The 15,089-nt window shown below is 50.2% G+C and overlaps 1 protein-coding gene across 1 annotated transcript in view; it reads left to right on the top strand.

Annotated features, from left to right (window-relative positions):
* Positions 1-15,089, top strand: part of dnajc8 (DnaJ (Hsp40) homolog, subfamily C, member 8) — a 74,037-nt gene that overhangs the window by 35,679 nt on the left and 23,269 nt on the right. The window contains exon 6 of the mRNA XM_085963073.1: positions 9,508-9,579. Coding sequence (XP_085819199.1) covers positions 9,508-9,579 — 72 coding nt within the window. The remainder of the gene's footprint in view (positions 1-9,507; positions 9,580-15,089) is intronic.

Below are 15,089 nucleotides of genomic sequence, written 5' to 3'. Positions count from 1 at the left end.
TCTTGGTGGCGACGGGTTTACAGTCGCGGGTGAGGTTGGCGAACAGGGAGGGGGGCGGGACCTTGAGGGTGGATAGGCCGCAGGTGGTATGCGGTGGGCGGTTTAAAGGCTGCTGGTTGTCGACTGTGAGTGGGGGGGAGGGGTCCACCGTATGCCAAAGTGACACTTTGAAGGTGGGATTGGAAGTCCAGCCCTAGTAGGACGGCAGCGCAGAGCTGGGGCAGGACGAGGAGTTTAAAATTTTTATACTCCGTGCCCCTAACCGACAGGGTCACAACACAGTAGCCACTGATGTCTGTAGAATGGGACCTCGACGCCATCGAGATCCGGTTGCGCGTTGGCCGGACAGTGAGGGAGTAGTGGCTCACCGTGTCCGGATGGATGAAACTCTCCGTGCTTCCGCTGTCGAACAGGCAGGTCGTGGCGTGGCCGTTTACTTCGATGTCCATCATGGACTTGGACAGGTGATGCGGGCGAGCTTGGTCCAGTGTGACGGAGGCTAGTGTATGGCTGAGCGAGCTGCTGTAGTCTGCGGGTGAGGCGGTGGTCGGGTCTGGAGACAAGGTGGCGGTCGAGTGTGGTGGACAAAATGGCGGCGCCCACGAGGTTGAATAAAATGGCGGAGGAGATGGCCGCCCCCACAACTCGCATGAGGCACTGCTGGCGTCTGTGGCTCTCCCCCTGCAGGCCTTAGCGAAGTGGCCTTGTGGCAATCGGAGCAAGTCGCGTTTCTTGCAGGGCAGCGCGTCCTCGGGTGTTTCGCCTGGCCACAGAAGAAGCAGCCGGCGGCCCGATCGCGGGGCTCCGATGTTGCAGCCGGTACCGGGGGTGGCGGTCCCGATCGGTTCTGGGACGCCGACGCTGAGGTAGGTCCCAGAGGCGGCGGTGCGAGGGGTATTGCGGCCGGGGTCGGGCCAGAGTCCCAGGGTCGCGCAGCACAGTACCTGGAATACGCCTCGAGGTCCCAATGGGCCACTTCCAGAGAGCGGGCGAGGGCTGCAGTTGTATTCAGGTCGAGGTCCTTTGATTCGAGCAGTCTTTGCCGTGAGTGGTCGGACCGAAGGCCTTTCACGAAGGCATCGCGGATATTCCCTTCAGTATTTTCTGCAGCCGTTACAGCTTTAAAGTCACAGTCCCTGCCGAGTGTTTGTAGCGCCCGTAAAAATTCATCTACAGACTCTCCTGGCTGTTGCGAGCGGGATCTTGGGAGATGTCTGACATACATCGAGTTTACCGGGCTCCGGTACTGCTCTTTCAGCAGGTTGAGGGCGTCCTCGTATGTAGTAAGGTCCTGGATGAGTGCAAATACTTTAGGGCTCACTTGGGCGGTCAGAACTCTTAGTTTGGATCCCGGAGGCATGCCGGATTCTCCCAGGTAGGATTCGAAACAGCTCAGCCAGTGTTTGAAGTCGAGGGCTGAGTTCGCTGCCTGTGGGTTTAGATCCAGGTACGGCGGTCGGAGGGCTCGCAGCCAGACCGGCTGCTGTGGATGTTGTAGCTTGTTGGATCCGATCACCCACGAGGGTGGGCTCTGTTATTTAGCCAATAAAATTGATATACCTATCAATTCATCCAATGAAAAGCGACGAGTTAAGACCGTAACTATAGGTTTTTATTGGCTAAATAACAGAGCCCACCCTCGTGGGTGATCGGATCCAACAAGGAGGAATACCAGCCAGTCGACCACCTTTATACCTGGGCAAGTAGGTGGAGCCATGGGCGGAGTCAGCAGTGGTCAGCCCAGGTATAACAGCGTGACAAGAGGCGACCTCGTGTAGTGTTACACTATGGTTATCACTGTTTACACTGTTGTAACGATATAACAGTGATAACCATAGTGAACGATAAAAGTGGTTTACCACACCCGTGCCTTCCTCAACTCTTTTCACAACTGCTCTTTTGCCTTTTTATTGCCTCATTCAAACATACAACGGTGTTGGTGGTCAGTGTATTAATCGCTCCTCTGCGACAAGCTGACTTGACTTCCGCCCTGCCATTCTTTCACCTGATTGGTTGTGTTTTGTCCGATGAAGTAGTTCGTCCATCTTCAAGTTCTGGTGAAGGTTCAACAGCCCAAGCATTAACCTGACTTCTTTCCTTTTCCCGAGGGATTGGTGTATTTCATGCATCATCTGTTTTTATTTCTTTGACTCTTACTTGTTGAACTCCCCCTCCCCTCTGCACCTGGTTCAGTCCAAAATACTGCTTTTCTATTGGTTTCTTGCCATTTTAGTTGTTGCCGGCTCCTGGTGTGCAGGTCTTGTGCGGCCGGCAGCGATTGCAAGGTGAATGTGCTGGATCCACCAAGGTTTGATCTGGGTCTCCACAATAGCTGGCCAGTGTCTCGGTGGCTGGCCTTTACAAGCTAACTTGAGGTTTGCCACCAGCTGCAGGAGAACCATACATCAGGAGCCAGCAAGAAAGCAATGTAAAAGCAGCTGCAGAAGGACCTATTTCCCCGATACCCAAATGGAAGGATTCAAGTCAAAGCATTAGACCATTGCCGACGGCCCTGTCGTGTAGCACCAGCAACTTTGGTTGTGTTAATTTCCACCATTTACAGCTTTCTTCCCCCCCCCCCCCCCCCCCCCACCCCCAAGTCAGCAGATCTCCCTCTGTGCTAGTGGCGATGTTCACTAGAGTGTGTGCCGGAGTGGCTTCATTACAGTGGGGTTGAAAGGAAGGCTCGCGCTGCCTCGGCCCATGCAAAGGGACTTGTCTAACCACACAAATGATGTCCAACAGTAAGAACCTGAACTGACCGCATGCATTTGTATCGCTGAGACTATTCCACTCGTCTCAATATACAGGGGAGACGACTCATGTTTATGCCAACTGGCAGACCCCTGAAATCTTCTCATGGACCCCCGGTTGAGAACCCCTGTGCTAATCGAGGGGATAACATATTGTTACTAAAACTTTGTATTCTCACTTACCCGAAATTACTGTCAACCCTGCATTAGACTTAACCCCTCCATATAACACGTCTAGTGTGGCAAGATATTATTCATCATGTGCAGGGCAACCTGTGTGTCCACCTGAACTGTGAGTAAAGCCCAATGGTAGTTATGGAATTTATCCTTCCAAAACTTCTAGAGTTGTGTAACAGTAAATATGTCTGATGGTGGTAATAGTTGGGAGCACTTTGAGGTGATGAATTAAGAGTGTTGTGTGGGATGCACATCCTACAACATTAGAGCATATAGGCTGAAGTGTAGTTTTTTCATGTACCTATACATTAAGCCTAGTGTCAACACAGCCACTTATAAGTTAAAGTTCTTCATATATAAGTTTATAATAATGGGGCACTGTTTTATGTAGGTTATCCATCACAGAATACAGTAAATGATAAAAGATGGATCAATATCATTTCAATATTGTAATGTCTTGTTCTTTGATTTATATTCAGTATATCTCCACCTTCCTCTCTTCTAGAACCCGAGTCTCCAATTCAATATTTAACTAGTTTGACTGGAAGTCCAGTGACCAAAAATGCTGGTGATGTTGGGATCCAGAGTATCCAAATAAAACCCACTCCTGTTAATTTGAGGTCTACAAGGTCCTTGAACGTGTAGTCGCCTCCCAAATCCGTGCCCTTCGTTCCCGGAAATCCATGTTTGAATCCCTCCAATCAGGTTTCTGCCCCTGACGGTACCGAAATGGCTCTTGTCAAAGTCACAAATGGCATTCTATGTGACCGTGACAAAGGTGAACTATCCCTCCTCATCCTTCTCGATCTGTCTGCAGCCTTTGACTCAGTTGACCACATCATCCTCCTCCAACGCCTCTCCACCATTGTCTAGCTGGGTGGGACTGTACTCACCTGGTTCCATTCTTATCTATCTAATCGTAGCCCGAGTATCACCGGCAACGGCTTCTCTTTCTGCTCCCACACTGTTACCTCTGGTGTCCCCCAAGGATCGATCCTTGGCTCCCTCCTATTTCTCATCTACATGCCGCCCCTTGGCGACATCATCCGAAAACAGTCAGTTTCCACATGTACGCTGACAACACCCAGCGCTACCTCACCACCAGCTCTCTCGACCCCTCCACTGTCTCTAAATTGTCAGACTACTTGTCCGACATCCAGTACTGGATGAGCAGAAATTTCCTCCAACTAAGTATTGGGAAGACCGAAGCTGTTGTCCCCGCCACGCACGCTGTTCCCTAGTCACCAACTCCATCCCTCTCCCTGGCAATTGACTGAGGCTAAACCAGACTGTTCGAACCTTGGTGTCATATTTGACCCCGAGATGAGCTTCTGACCACACATCTGCGGCATCACGAAGACCACCTATTTCCACCTCCTTAACATTGCCTGACTCCGCCCCCGCCTCAGATCATCTGCTGCTGAAACTTACCTATGCCTTTGTTACTCAATACTTGACTCTTTCAACGCACTCCTGGCCGGCCTCCCACGTTCTACCCTCCGTAAACCTGAGGCCATCCAAAACTCTGCTGCCCGTGTCCTAACTCTCATCGAGTCCTGTTCACCCATCACCCCTGTGCTCGCTGACCTACATTGGTTCCTAGTTAAACAAAGCCTCGATTTCAAAATTCTCATCCTTGTTTTCAAATCCCTCCATGGCCTCGCCCCTCCCTATCTCTGTAATCTCCTCCAGCCCCACAACCCCCTGAAATATCTGCACTCTAATTCTGCCCTCTTGAGGACCCCTGATTATAATCGCTCCACCATTGGTGGCCGTGCCTTCTGTTGCCGAGGCCCTAAGCTCTGGAATTCCCTCCCTAAACCTCTCCACCTCGCTCCTCCTTTAAGACGCTCCTTAAAACCTACTCTTTGACCAAGCTTTTGGTCACCTGCCCTAATTTCCCGTTATGTGGCTCGGTGTCAAATTTTCTTAATTGCATCTGTGTACCGCCGTGGGATGTTTTACAACGTTAAAAGCGCTAATTAAATACAAGTTGCTGTCAAATTTTGCTTGAAGAAAAATTCAAATTATCCAACAGTTGGATTTGAGCAATGTTACTCAGTACAGGGGGCTTTTTTGCACAATTTGAATTGAAAGTAATAGATGATTCAAATTAAACAACTTTAAATTAAAAGTAGACTGTAGGGATAAGAAGGTTGAAATTGCACTGTCCCATATTAGCCATGATACACTAATTTATTACCAACATATAGTGCAATTTCAACCCACAAATCAGCTATAACTAATTTATTCCTCATATTTTTTAGTTTTTTGAATGTCAGATTTATGATGGGTATTTACTCTTCCACTGTTTAATCTCATTAAACTTTATAACTAGAGCTGATTTTATGATGCAACAGCTCAATAGTTTTTATTTCACAAATAATAAATTATCACTGTCTTACTATTTTAATGGATTTTGTGACTCCATCCTTTTAAAAACGTTAAAGTAGCAACTCTTATCAAGTGTCAAAGCCACAGACAATTTTCGACGCACAAGGAGACCAAAAGAACAAATACAAGAGAAGTAGTGTATCGTCTCAGGAAGGGGGAAAGCCCTGACTGTTAAATATTTAGAAAGTGCCCACGTGAACATCGGGAGAGGGTGGGATCAGGCTTGGGCGTGACGGTCCCCTACGGTCTGATAGCCTGCCAGTCCCTACGGTCTGATAGCCTGCCAGTCCCTACGGTCTGATAGCCTGCCAGTCCCTACGGTCTGATAGCCTGCCAGTACCTGCAGTCTAGATTGCCCAATGAAGACTGGCATTTAGCTAGTTAATGGAGAGCGTCTGGTGCCCACAGAACTGAGCACAGCTGGGGCCAGCACCTACAAGAGACCGGGAGGAGAAGAAGGGGAAAACAGTGACGTACCTGGCGAGGACTTTTTATCGTTTCTGTACCTTTCCCTTTTTAAATTTATAGCCAGCAGTTCCCTGTTTTGCCGCTAGATAGCTCTGCTGCACTGTGTACGTAACTTGGTGGCACAAAGTCAGAGTGGCAACACTAACTGGTGATACTTCAGTTACATTGCTGTTCTCTGGGCTGTCCGAAACATCAGAGGATTATTTTATGGCTTCTAAATTGTCGATCTTGAACCAGTTCAATTTTCATTTGCTCGTGAATTCACAGACATGCGTTAAAACTTTTGAAAACAAATTTGGAAGCCGAGTGGAGTTGGTAGGCCTGTGGAATTTTCCTTTACTCCAACAGCCAAGTGTTTTATCTGTTTTCTCACTTAACCTTCAGTGCCACCCTGAGTCCCGGAGAGACTTTCCCACAGTTCTCAATACTGCTCTGTGATTAAGCTGTTGAATGTTGGACCTTCTACTGCAGAGCAGGATGTTGGGATCTATTTTTACTTCTTGTGATGGAGATGCCCCATCTGACGACCCAGCCGCGAACTGAAATTCATATCCCACATTTTTGGCACATTTAAATGTCAGACGCCGCTGGAACTCTGAGTCAGTTCCCTTCTGTTTGGTGGTCCAAGTACCAGCAAAGGCTTGCCTTTCAATCCGCCGCTGCGCAAGTGTGCATTGAGTCTCGTTAGTTTATCAAGTTAACATTTGATTTAACCTGCAGAGTAACACTTGGATAAATATGTGCATTTAACTTTGCCTTATCTGTGATGAGTTTTGCATCTGTCTCGTACCAGATGTTTTCTTGCCATATGACTCAGTTGCATAATCATTATAAAGCAACCAAACAAAGACACTGGAGCAAATATATGCACCAACATTACTTCTCAAAAAATCCCCAGTATCAAAAAAAAGTGTATGCATTTTTCAATTCCTTTCAGTGGATTACATATCCACTCCACCATATACCACTAATTATGCAACTTCATAACTTTCAACTTTACTGTTGAAATATCACTGGTCTGTGTGTGTTTTTATTTGCTGCACTTGTATAACTACTCCACCCTGGATGAAGAGCATTCTCTGCAGGACTCCATGATTACAATGGCAGAAATGGATGTCAAAGATTCTACAGACATTTTGTAATTTCTTCCCTCCTCCTGCTTTCCTCCCCTTATCTGTTCTCTTCTGAAAGCTGTCTTGTGATAGGGGGATGGTTCCATGGGTAACAATCATAAGAACTGGGAGCAGGAGTCGGCCATTGGGCCCCTCGAGCCTGCTCCGCCATTCAATAAGATCACGGCTGATCTGATCTTGGCCTCAACTCCACTGGTACTCTGTTTAGATGGCTATTTTAATTCTTCAAACTCCAAAACTCAATGACCTGCATCCTATTCCACACGAATCTGCTCACCTGTTAATGCTGTCCTTGCTGATATCAGTTGGCTTCCTCTATCCACCAGTGTGGTGACTTCAGAATTCTTGTCCTCATTTGTAAATCACTCCAAGGCCTCACCCGCTCTGTCTTTGCAACCTCCTCCAGTCCACTCGCTCTAGTCTCCTGGCTGTCCTATTGTGCATCCCTTATATCCCCCCCCCCCCCCCCCCAACTTCTTCAGCCATTACAGCCCCCTGCATTTTTAACTCTTTCTTTCTGAGCCCCTCTGTCTTGGTACCACTCTTCCTAGAGTTTAAAAACCTTAAAACCTACTTTTCCAAGCCGGCCTTCAGTCAGTTTTCCTCGTGCTCATCTTGTCTATCCATTTGCTCTTCCATACCCCCCTGCTTTTTGTGAAACACCACGGACATTTTGCTATGTTAAATGAGCTGTATAAGTGCTTGTAGCTGGGCCATTTCTGTCGTGCTATTTAACTGGGAGGCCATCACAGCCAAACTTAATACTGTACTCTAATACGATAGCAAAATACTGCGGATGCTGGAAATCCGAAATAACAGAAAACGCTGGGAAAACTCAGCAGGCCAGGCAACATCCGTGGAGAGAGAAACAGTTAACGTTTTAGGTCAAAACCCTTCGTCAGAACTGAGGAAAAAAGCAGGAAATGAAACATTAAAAGGCCAGTTTGGGGGCTGGGAAATGGGGGAGGGGATGAAAGAACAAAAGGGAAGGTCTGGGAGGGGTGAAGAGACATTAAGAGATATTCGAGATGAGATGGTAATAGGACAGGTAAAGAGACAAAAGATGGCTCTGGATGAAGTGTGAAATGCGCTGGCAGAGGGAGAGACAGCTGTGGCTCAGCTGGTAGCACTCTCGCCTGAGTCAGAAGGTTGTGGGTTGAAGTCCCACTCTAGAGACTTGAGTCCAAAAATCTAGGCTGACACTCCAGTGCAGTACTGAGGAAGCGCTGCACTGTCGGAGAGGCGGTACTGAGGGAGCGCAGCACTATCGGAGGGGCAGTACTGAGAGAGCGCTGCACTGTCGGAGGGGCAGTATTGAGGGAGCGCTGCACTGTCGGAGGGGCGGTACTGAGGGAGCGCTGCACTGTCGGAGGGGCAGTGCTGAAGAAGCGCTGCACTGTCGGAGGGGCGGTACTGAGGGAGCGCTGCACTGTCGGACGGGCGGTACTGAGGGAGCGCTGCACTGTCGGACGGGCGGTACTGAGGGAGCGCAGCACTGTCGGAGGGGCGGTACTGAGGGAGCGCTGCACTGTCGGAGGAGCGGCACTGAGGGAGCGCTGCACTGTCGGGGGCAGTACTGAGGGAGCGCAGCACTGTCGGAGGGGCGGTACTGAGGGAGTGCTGCACTGTCGGAGGGGTGGTACTGAGGGAGTGCTGCACTGTCGGAGGTGTGGTCTTTTGGATGAGACGTTGGGCGGAGGCTGCTCTCTCAGATGGATGTAAAAGATCCCGTGGCACTATTTTGAAGAAGAGCAGGGGAGTTCTCCCCAGTGTCCTGGGGCCAATATTTATCCCTCAATCAACATCACTAAAACAGATTCTCTGGTCATTATCACGTTGCTGTTTGTGGGAGCTTGCTGTGCGCAGATTGGAGATTGGCTGCTGCGTTTCCTACATTACAACAGTGACTACACTTCAAAAAGTACTTCATTGACTGTGAAGCGCTTTGGGGCGTCCTGAGGTCGTGAAAGGTGCTATAGAAATGCAAGTCTTTCTTGATTGCAACACTTCAGCAGCTGTCACTGGATAGTATTTGGTAAAATGAATCCTGGCTGCATTTTTTACCCCCCCCCCCCCCAACCCTAGGCTGGCACTGAAGTCACTGGTAGCACCCCTTGTTGCTACCTTGGTCCAATTCTGCTAACTCACTGCGCGCAAAATATTGAAGCTGGGTCACTCCTGATCTTTGGGTTCAGTGTTGTACCAGACGTGTTTTTATTTGTTCCTGGGATGTGGGCATCGCTGGCAAGGCCGGCATTTATTGCCCATCCCTAATTGCCCTTGAGAAGGTGGTGGTGAGCCGCCTTCTTGAACTGCTGCAGTCCGTGTGGTGAAGGTACTCCCACAGTGCTGTTAGGGAGGGAGTTCCAGGATTTTAACCCAGCGACGATGAAGGATCGGCGATATATGTCCAAGTCAGGATGGTGTGTGACTTGGAGGGGGACTTGTGCTTTGTGTTTACCACTGAACTCTTTGGGGAATGTAAAATACAGACTTCACAAATCTTCTATCATCTACAGTGTATTCCACACACTTTTTTTCTTTAGAAGTGACTGCTTCAAAATGTGTGGTTTCTTTTTTAGATGAAAGAAAAGAGGAAGGCGTTGAAGAAAGATGGAAAGCAAGCTTTTGTGGACGAGGATGACCCTGAAATGGTAAGAGATCCATTATGGTGGCTGATAACACTTTCAGAGATGAGTATCTCCAAGTGCGTGTCTTGCATTTCAACTGGGGAGAATACTTTAAGCCGTGGTAGTGTTTAAAAAATAAAATTAGGCAGTAAGAAAGATTGAAGACTTGGCAGCTGGTATTGCAGTAGCTGCACTATAATGGGCTTTTGGAGAGCTCGCCAAAGTGAGCAGCACACTGTAGCAAGCGTTTTATTTCTAACAATTTATCATCGGGGATGACAGTTAGTGGTAGCCCAAATTTTATCTGCAGTTCTCTCTATTCCCACACGTGAAAAGGCCGAACATGTATTTTTAGTGAAATGGTTTGTTTGTTGGGTGCTTTCTTCTCTGAAATGAATTTTAGAACTTTATGATGTTGGATGAAATATGACTCTACCAAACAGTGTTATGAAACTTTGTAAGATGTATAATGAGACTCATGGATAAAATTTTGAAAAGCCTTTCTACATCCTTTTTTAAATGATTTATTATATTATAAGTTCAAGCATTTTATACCAAAATTGTTTTTTGCAAGTTTATTTAAAAAATAAATAAGGGCGTTTAATTCAGAAAGAGAAAAGCAAATTTCTTTCCTATTTATCCAAAAAGGCACATAGGTTCCCTGCTGCAATACCTCGACTTGTAATGCCTTAAACAGCCATTGGAGGGTGCACTAGGGCAGGTCCGGGTGAACAGAAGGCACCTTGGCCTAGAAATTCGGTTGTTTGCGCCAGCGGTTAGCGCCTAAAGAGACCGAGAATTGGGGCATTACCCAATGTTGGGGCGGGCGCAATGAAGATAGCGACAACTCCCATATTGACTATACATTTAACGCCTGCGCTAAGTGTTTGCGCGTGCGCAAGCAGATCATGACGTCATTTCAGTGTGCAACACCTTTTAGGCGCCCCTGACCGGATATTGGGTGGCGCCCGGAACCTTTACGCCTAGCGCTATTAGTGACAGTTCGAAGGAACGTTAGCAGGCCCTTCTCGTAGTCGGGGGGCGCTATTTAAAGGGGACAGCTCTAGTATAAAAGCTGCAGCCACTTGGCCTGTTCATTGCGATCGTTGGTGGAGAGAGTTGGTGAGCTACTGTGGAGCAGAGTTTTTGGAATTTAGCACTAGAGTACTTGGGACCTTCAAACCTGTCCGGAGCAGTTGGGGCACTAGACCCAACAGCCTTTTGACCAACTGGCATCGGAATGGGAGCTGCTTTGGAGGGCGACGGCCTCATGGCCGAACACTATGAAGGGGCAGAGAGACGGCAGGAGAGGGGGCTGGGATTGGCCAGAAGGAGGAGGGGCAATGGAGGTCGGCCAATCCGAGGGTATGCTGCGAGGGTCTTTAGGCAGCAGGTGTCATACCTTGACATGTCGGAGGAGCAGTGTGTGCGAAGGCTCCGAATCGGGAGGGACGTTGTTACTGAGCTGTGCCATCTGCTTGCTGAGGATCTGCAGCCGCGTCTACGGTGCAGGACCTCTCTGTCGGTGGCCGTTAAACTGACTTGCCCTCAATTTTTATGCCACTGGATCCTTTCAGTCAGCCACTGGGGACATTGCGAATATCTCTGTTTGCAGTCCACTGTTGCACCCGGCAAGTTACAGCTGCCCTTTATAGGCGAAGGCGTCAATTCATCACCTTCCCTCTGACCCTGGAGAAGCAGGCGGAGCGCGCGCAGGGCTTCGCTGCTATTGCGGACTTCCCCATGGTGCAGGGGGCGATTGACTGTACACACGTGGCTTTGAGGGCGCCATTCCAGAATCCTGAGGACTTCCGCAACCACAAGGGGTTCCACTCCCTCAACGTGCAGCTGGCCTGTGACCACCGCCAAATCATCATGGCAGTCAACGCCCAATTCCCAGGGAGCAGCCACGATGCCTTTATCCTGCGGCAGACCTCAGTTTGTGACCTTTTTGAGGGGCCGGCTCGACCACGAGGCTGGCTTATTGGGGACAAGGGCTATCCTCTCTGCCCATGGCTGATGACACCACTCCGTGTGTCCGCCACCCCAGCAGAAGAGCTGTTCAACAGCAGCCATCAGGCGACCAGGAACATTGTAGAGCACGCTATTGGTGTGCTCAAACAGCGTTTCCGATGTCTGGACCATTCGGGGGGAGCCCTGCAGTACTCGCCGGAGCAAGTGGGTCACATCGTCGTCGTCTGCTGCATGCTCCACAACTTGGCGATTCGACGCACCCAGCCAATTCCAGCTGTCCCTCAACGACCAGCAGAGCAGGCGGACGAGGAGGAGGAGGAAGATGGAAGGGCTCCTGAAAGTGGAAGGGCCATCCGTCAGAGGCTCATGAGGACTCGTTTCGAGGCCCCTCTGGCGGAATGATGGGTGTCTTTACTCCTGCGCACTTTGGATGTTTGAAAGCCTCTGAAGGCCAGCATCACTGTAATTAGTCACGTGTACCATAGCACATTAAAACTTTTCTTTATTGTCACAAAAGCCTTTCATTACAGCAAAACAACGTCATGTCAACAGAAACCATAACTAACCAAATAACAGTTAACTCTTCGGCAAAGCCGCGAAACTCAACAAACCATTTCCAACAATTACAACAGGTGAGGGTGTCCTTGAATTTGGCCAAAGAAACGTCTCGGCACCTCCCTCTACTGCTGGCCCCTTGATGGAGAACGACTTCTCTTTCGCGGTCGGCCCCTTTCGTCCCTGCTGCTCCTACGTAATTGAACCCCAGTGGCGGGGTCAAAGCTGGGGGACGCCTGCTGACTGTGTGGAAGCGCAGAAGCCCCTGAGGGACAGTCTGGCCGACCTCTGGGCTTGGAGGGTGCAGACGCAGGATGCTTGATCTGAGCATGGCTGGAAGCAGTGTGCCCTGCAGGTGGTGGCAGCTGCACTGCAGACGTACCAGCGCTGGCATGTGGAATGGTCACCTGCCGAGAGCGGATACCTGCACCATGGTCGGACAACACACTGGCTCTCTGAGAGGACCGGCTCGGCTCATCCGCCACAATCGCATGCTCCACTGATTCCTGGCCTTGTATGGGACTGGAAGGGCCCGGGGTGATCCTAGCTGATGCAGATAGGGTGGCTGCAGTGAGAGTTCGCGTTGCCTCAATCTGGGTGTGGACGAGGCCGGCAAGTGACTGCGTGGCAGCAGTGAGGACCTGTGTGGCAGGTGCCAGTGCTTCGGAGAAGCCCTGGACAGACCTTTCCAGGGATTGTCCGAAGCCCTGAACAGTCCTTTCCATAGCGGCCTCGAAGCCCTGGACAGTCCTCTCCATTGTTGCCCCGAAGCCCTGGACAGTCCTCTCCATTGCTGCCCCGAAGTCCAACACACTCTTTGCCAGTGTATCTATTGACTGAGGCATCCTCCCCACTGCAGCCATCAGCTCAGTGTGCCTGAGCCGGGCCTGGGTGCTCATTTCAGCCAGGCGACGCACCTCCTCTGCACTCTGTGCAACAGTCATCACTACCTGCCTTGCCCTCCGGGGAGACGGTGGCCGAACTTGCCTACCCCCCCTTGCGTTGCTGCATGCCGCTTGTTTCGGCAACTGGCTCATTCTCAGAGCACCCCCCCCCCCCCCCCCCCCCTTCCAGGGAACTACTATCCCCAGTCTGCAGATGTGTATGCTCCCCTGAGATTGGAGCGGATGCTCCGGCTTCCTCCTGATCCTCGCCTCCGGAGGCACTGGCACTGGCAGCTTCAGGGCGTTGAGCCCCAGTTGGTGATGCATCATCTGAAAGCAGGGATGTGGAAGAGTGGCTTTAGCAAAAGGACAGGTTGGCGGAAAGGCATGCCAGATTGCAGCAAGGCTCTGACATGGCTGCACACTGAGGAAGAATGCTGGCGGGGGGACCAAGTGGAAGGAAACAGCTGGAAAAGGTGAGAGCCTTACCCTCGCTGTCGGAAATGGGGTCGGCAGCTGCAGTGGTAACAGGACCACGTCCTCCGAGAATCTGGTGCACTCTCTCCTCGAGATCCGTGAGAGTGACCACTTGTGGAGGCCCGCCACCGGTTCGAGTCTGCTCCTTTCGCCTCGCCGCCAGCTTGGACTGCAGGGGAAAGAAGGGGAAGCTCTGTAACATGAGGCCTTGAGAGATCATCTCATGCCCCCCATGGTGCAAGAGCCCTTACATGATGCCTTGAGAGATCATCGCATGCTCCCCATGGTGCAAGAGCCCTTACATGAGGCCTTGAGAGATCATCGCATGCTCCCCATGGTGCAAGAGCCCTTACATGAGGCCTTGAGAGATCATCGCATGCTCCCCATGGTGCAAGAGCCCTTACATGAGGCCTTGAGAGATCATCGCATGCCCCCCATGGTGCAAGAGCCCTTACATGTGGCCTTGAGTGAAATGTCCATGTGTGTGCCCAGAAAGGGCCATGGGTGCTTGCTGACAGATGGCCATTGGGGCATCATGGCAACAGGGTGCTCGAAGTCAGGTGCAGATGGAGGGAATCAGAAGTTTGCATAAACAACACTCACCCTAACGACCCGAGTGAGGTTGTTGAATTTCTTCCTGCACTGAACAGGGGTCCTGGTCGCCATGCTGCTGGAGTTGACCCTCAGAGAAACCTCCCTCCAAGATCGCCGGTAAGCCTTTTGATTCGGCCTCCTGCCATTGTCAGGATACAGAACATCTCGACGGCGCTCCACTGCGGACACCAACTGGTCCAGAGCCTCCGTGCTGAAGCGCTCTGCTCTCTGTCTCACCTTCTCCATCCTGACCAAGTTTTTTGCGCCAGAGAAGGGCGAGCGCCGATTCTGAGGCCTACAGGGCGTTGAGTGTGGCAGCTCAGGCTGACTGACCCACCCCTTTAAGAGCCGGCCGGTGCCTGGAAGTCTCGTGGTTATCGGTAATTGAGATCACCTGCGCTGCGCCTGTCCGCGCCGATATTGGGTAGCGCCTGAACTTTTGCGCCTTAGGAGCCCCGTGCAACGTCTGAATTCGCGCCTCAATCCCCTTTGGGGGCGATGCAACCCAATATCGCGCCAGGCAGCGATAAGTTTCGTCTGGCTATAAACTTTGCGCAGCGCCAGTTCTAACGCCTCAAGCGGGGCTATACCCAATTTCTAGGCCCTTGAGTCTGGCCAGCAGAGATCAGGAACCCATTGTGTGGGGAATCGTGGGTGCCCACGTGTTGCATTAGCTGCTCTTTTCCCCAAAGTAGCTGTGGTGCTGCAAGTCTTTGTATAAGAAACATTTTATCCTCTCTCGGGAATGACCGCCCACGTGCTGATATATGTCTTCGGGTCAGCATAAGCACCAACAGTAATTTCTCTTCGCAGTGTATTGAAATTAGTTTTTAAGCTAGCTTAGCGTGTGATGTCGTATAAGAAGGCAACACCTCCAGCTTGATGAGGCTGTTTTTAAAAAAAAAAAGGAAATGGCATTCTAAGTTTTCTCACAACAGGTATAGAATATAAAAAAACAAGAGGTAATGATGAGCCTATATAAAATAAATAAGAAAGCGAAATATTGCGGATGCTGGAAATCTGAAATAAAATCAAAAAATGCTGGAGATA

The sequence above is a fragment of the Somniosus microcephalus genome, chromosome 20 (genome assembly GCF_052327205.1).
Source record: "Somniosus microcephalus isolate GS21.2 chromosome 20, FLI_Smic_1.0, whole genome shotgun sequence".
In the NCBI taxonomy this organism is placed as follows: domain Eukaryota; kingdom Metazoa; phylum Chordata; class Chondrichthyes; order Squaliformes; family Somniosidae; genus Somniosus; species Somniosus microcephalus.
This window is presented reverse-complemented; position numbering and strand designations above follow the sequence as displayed.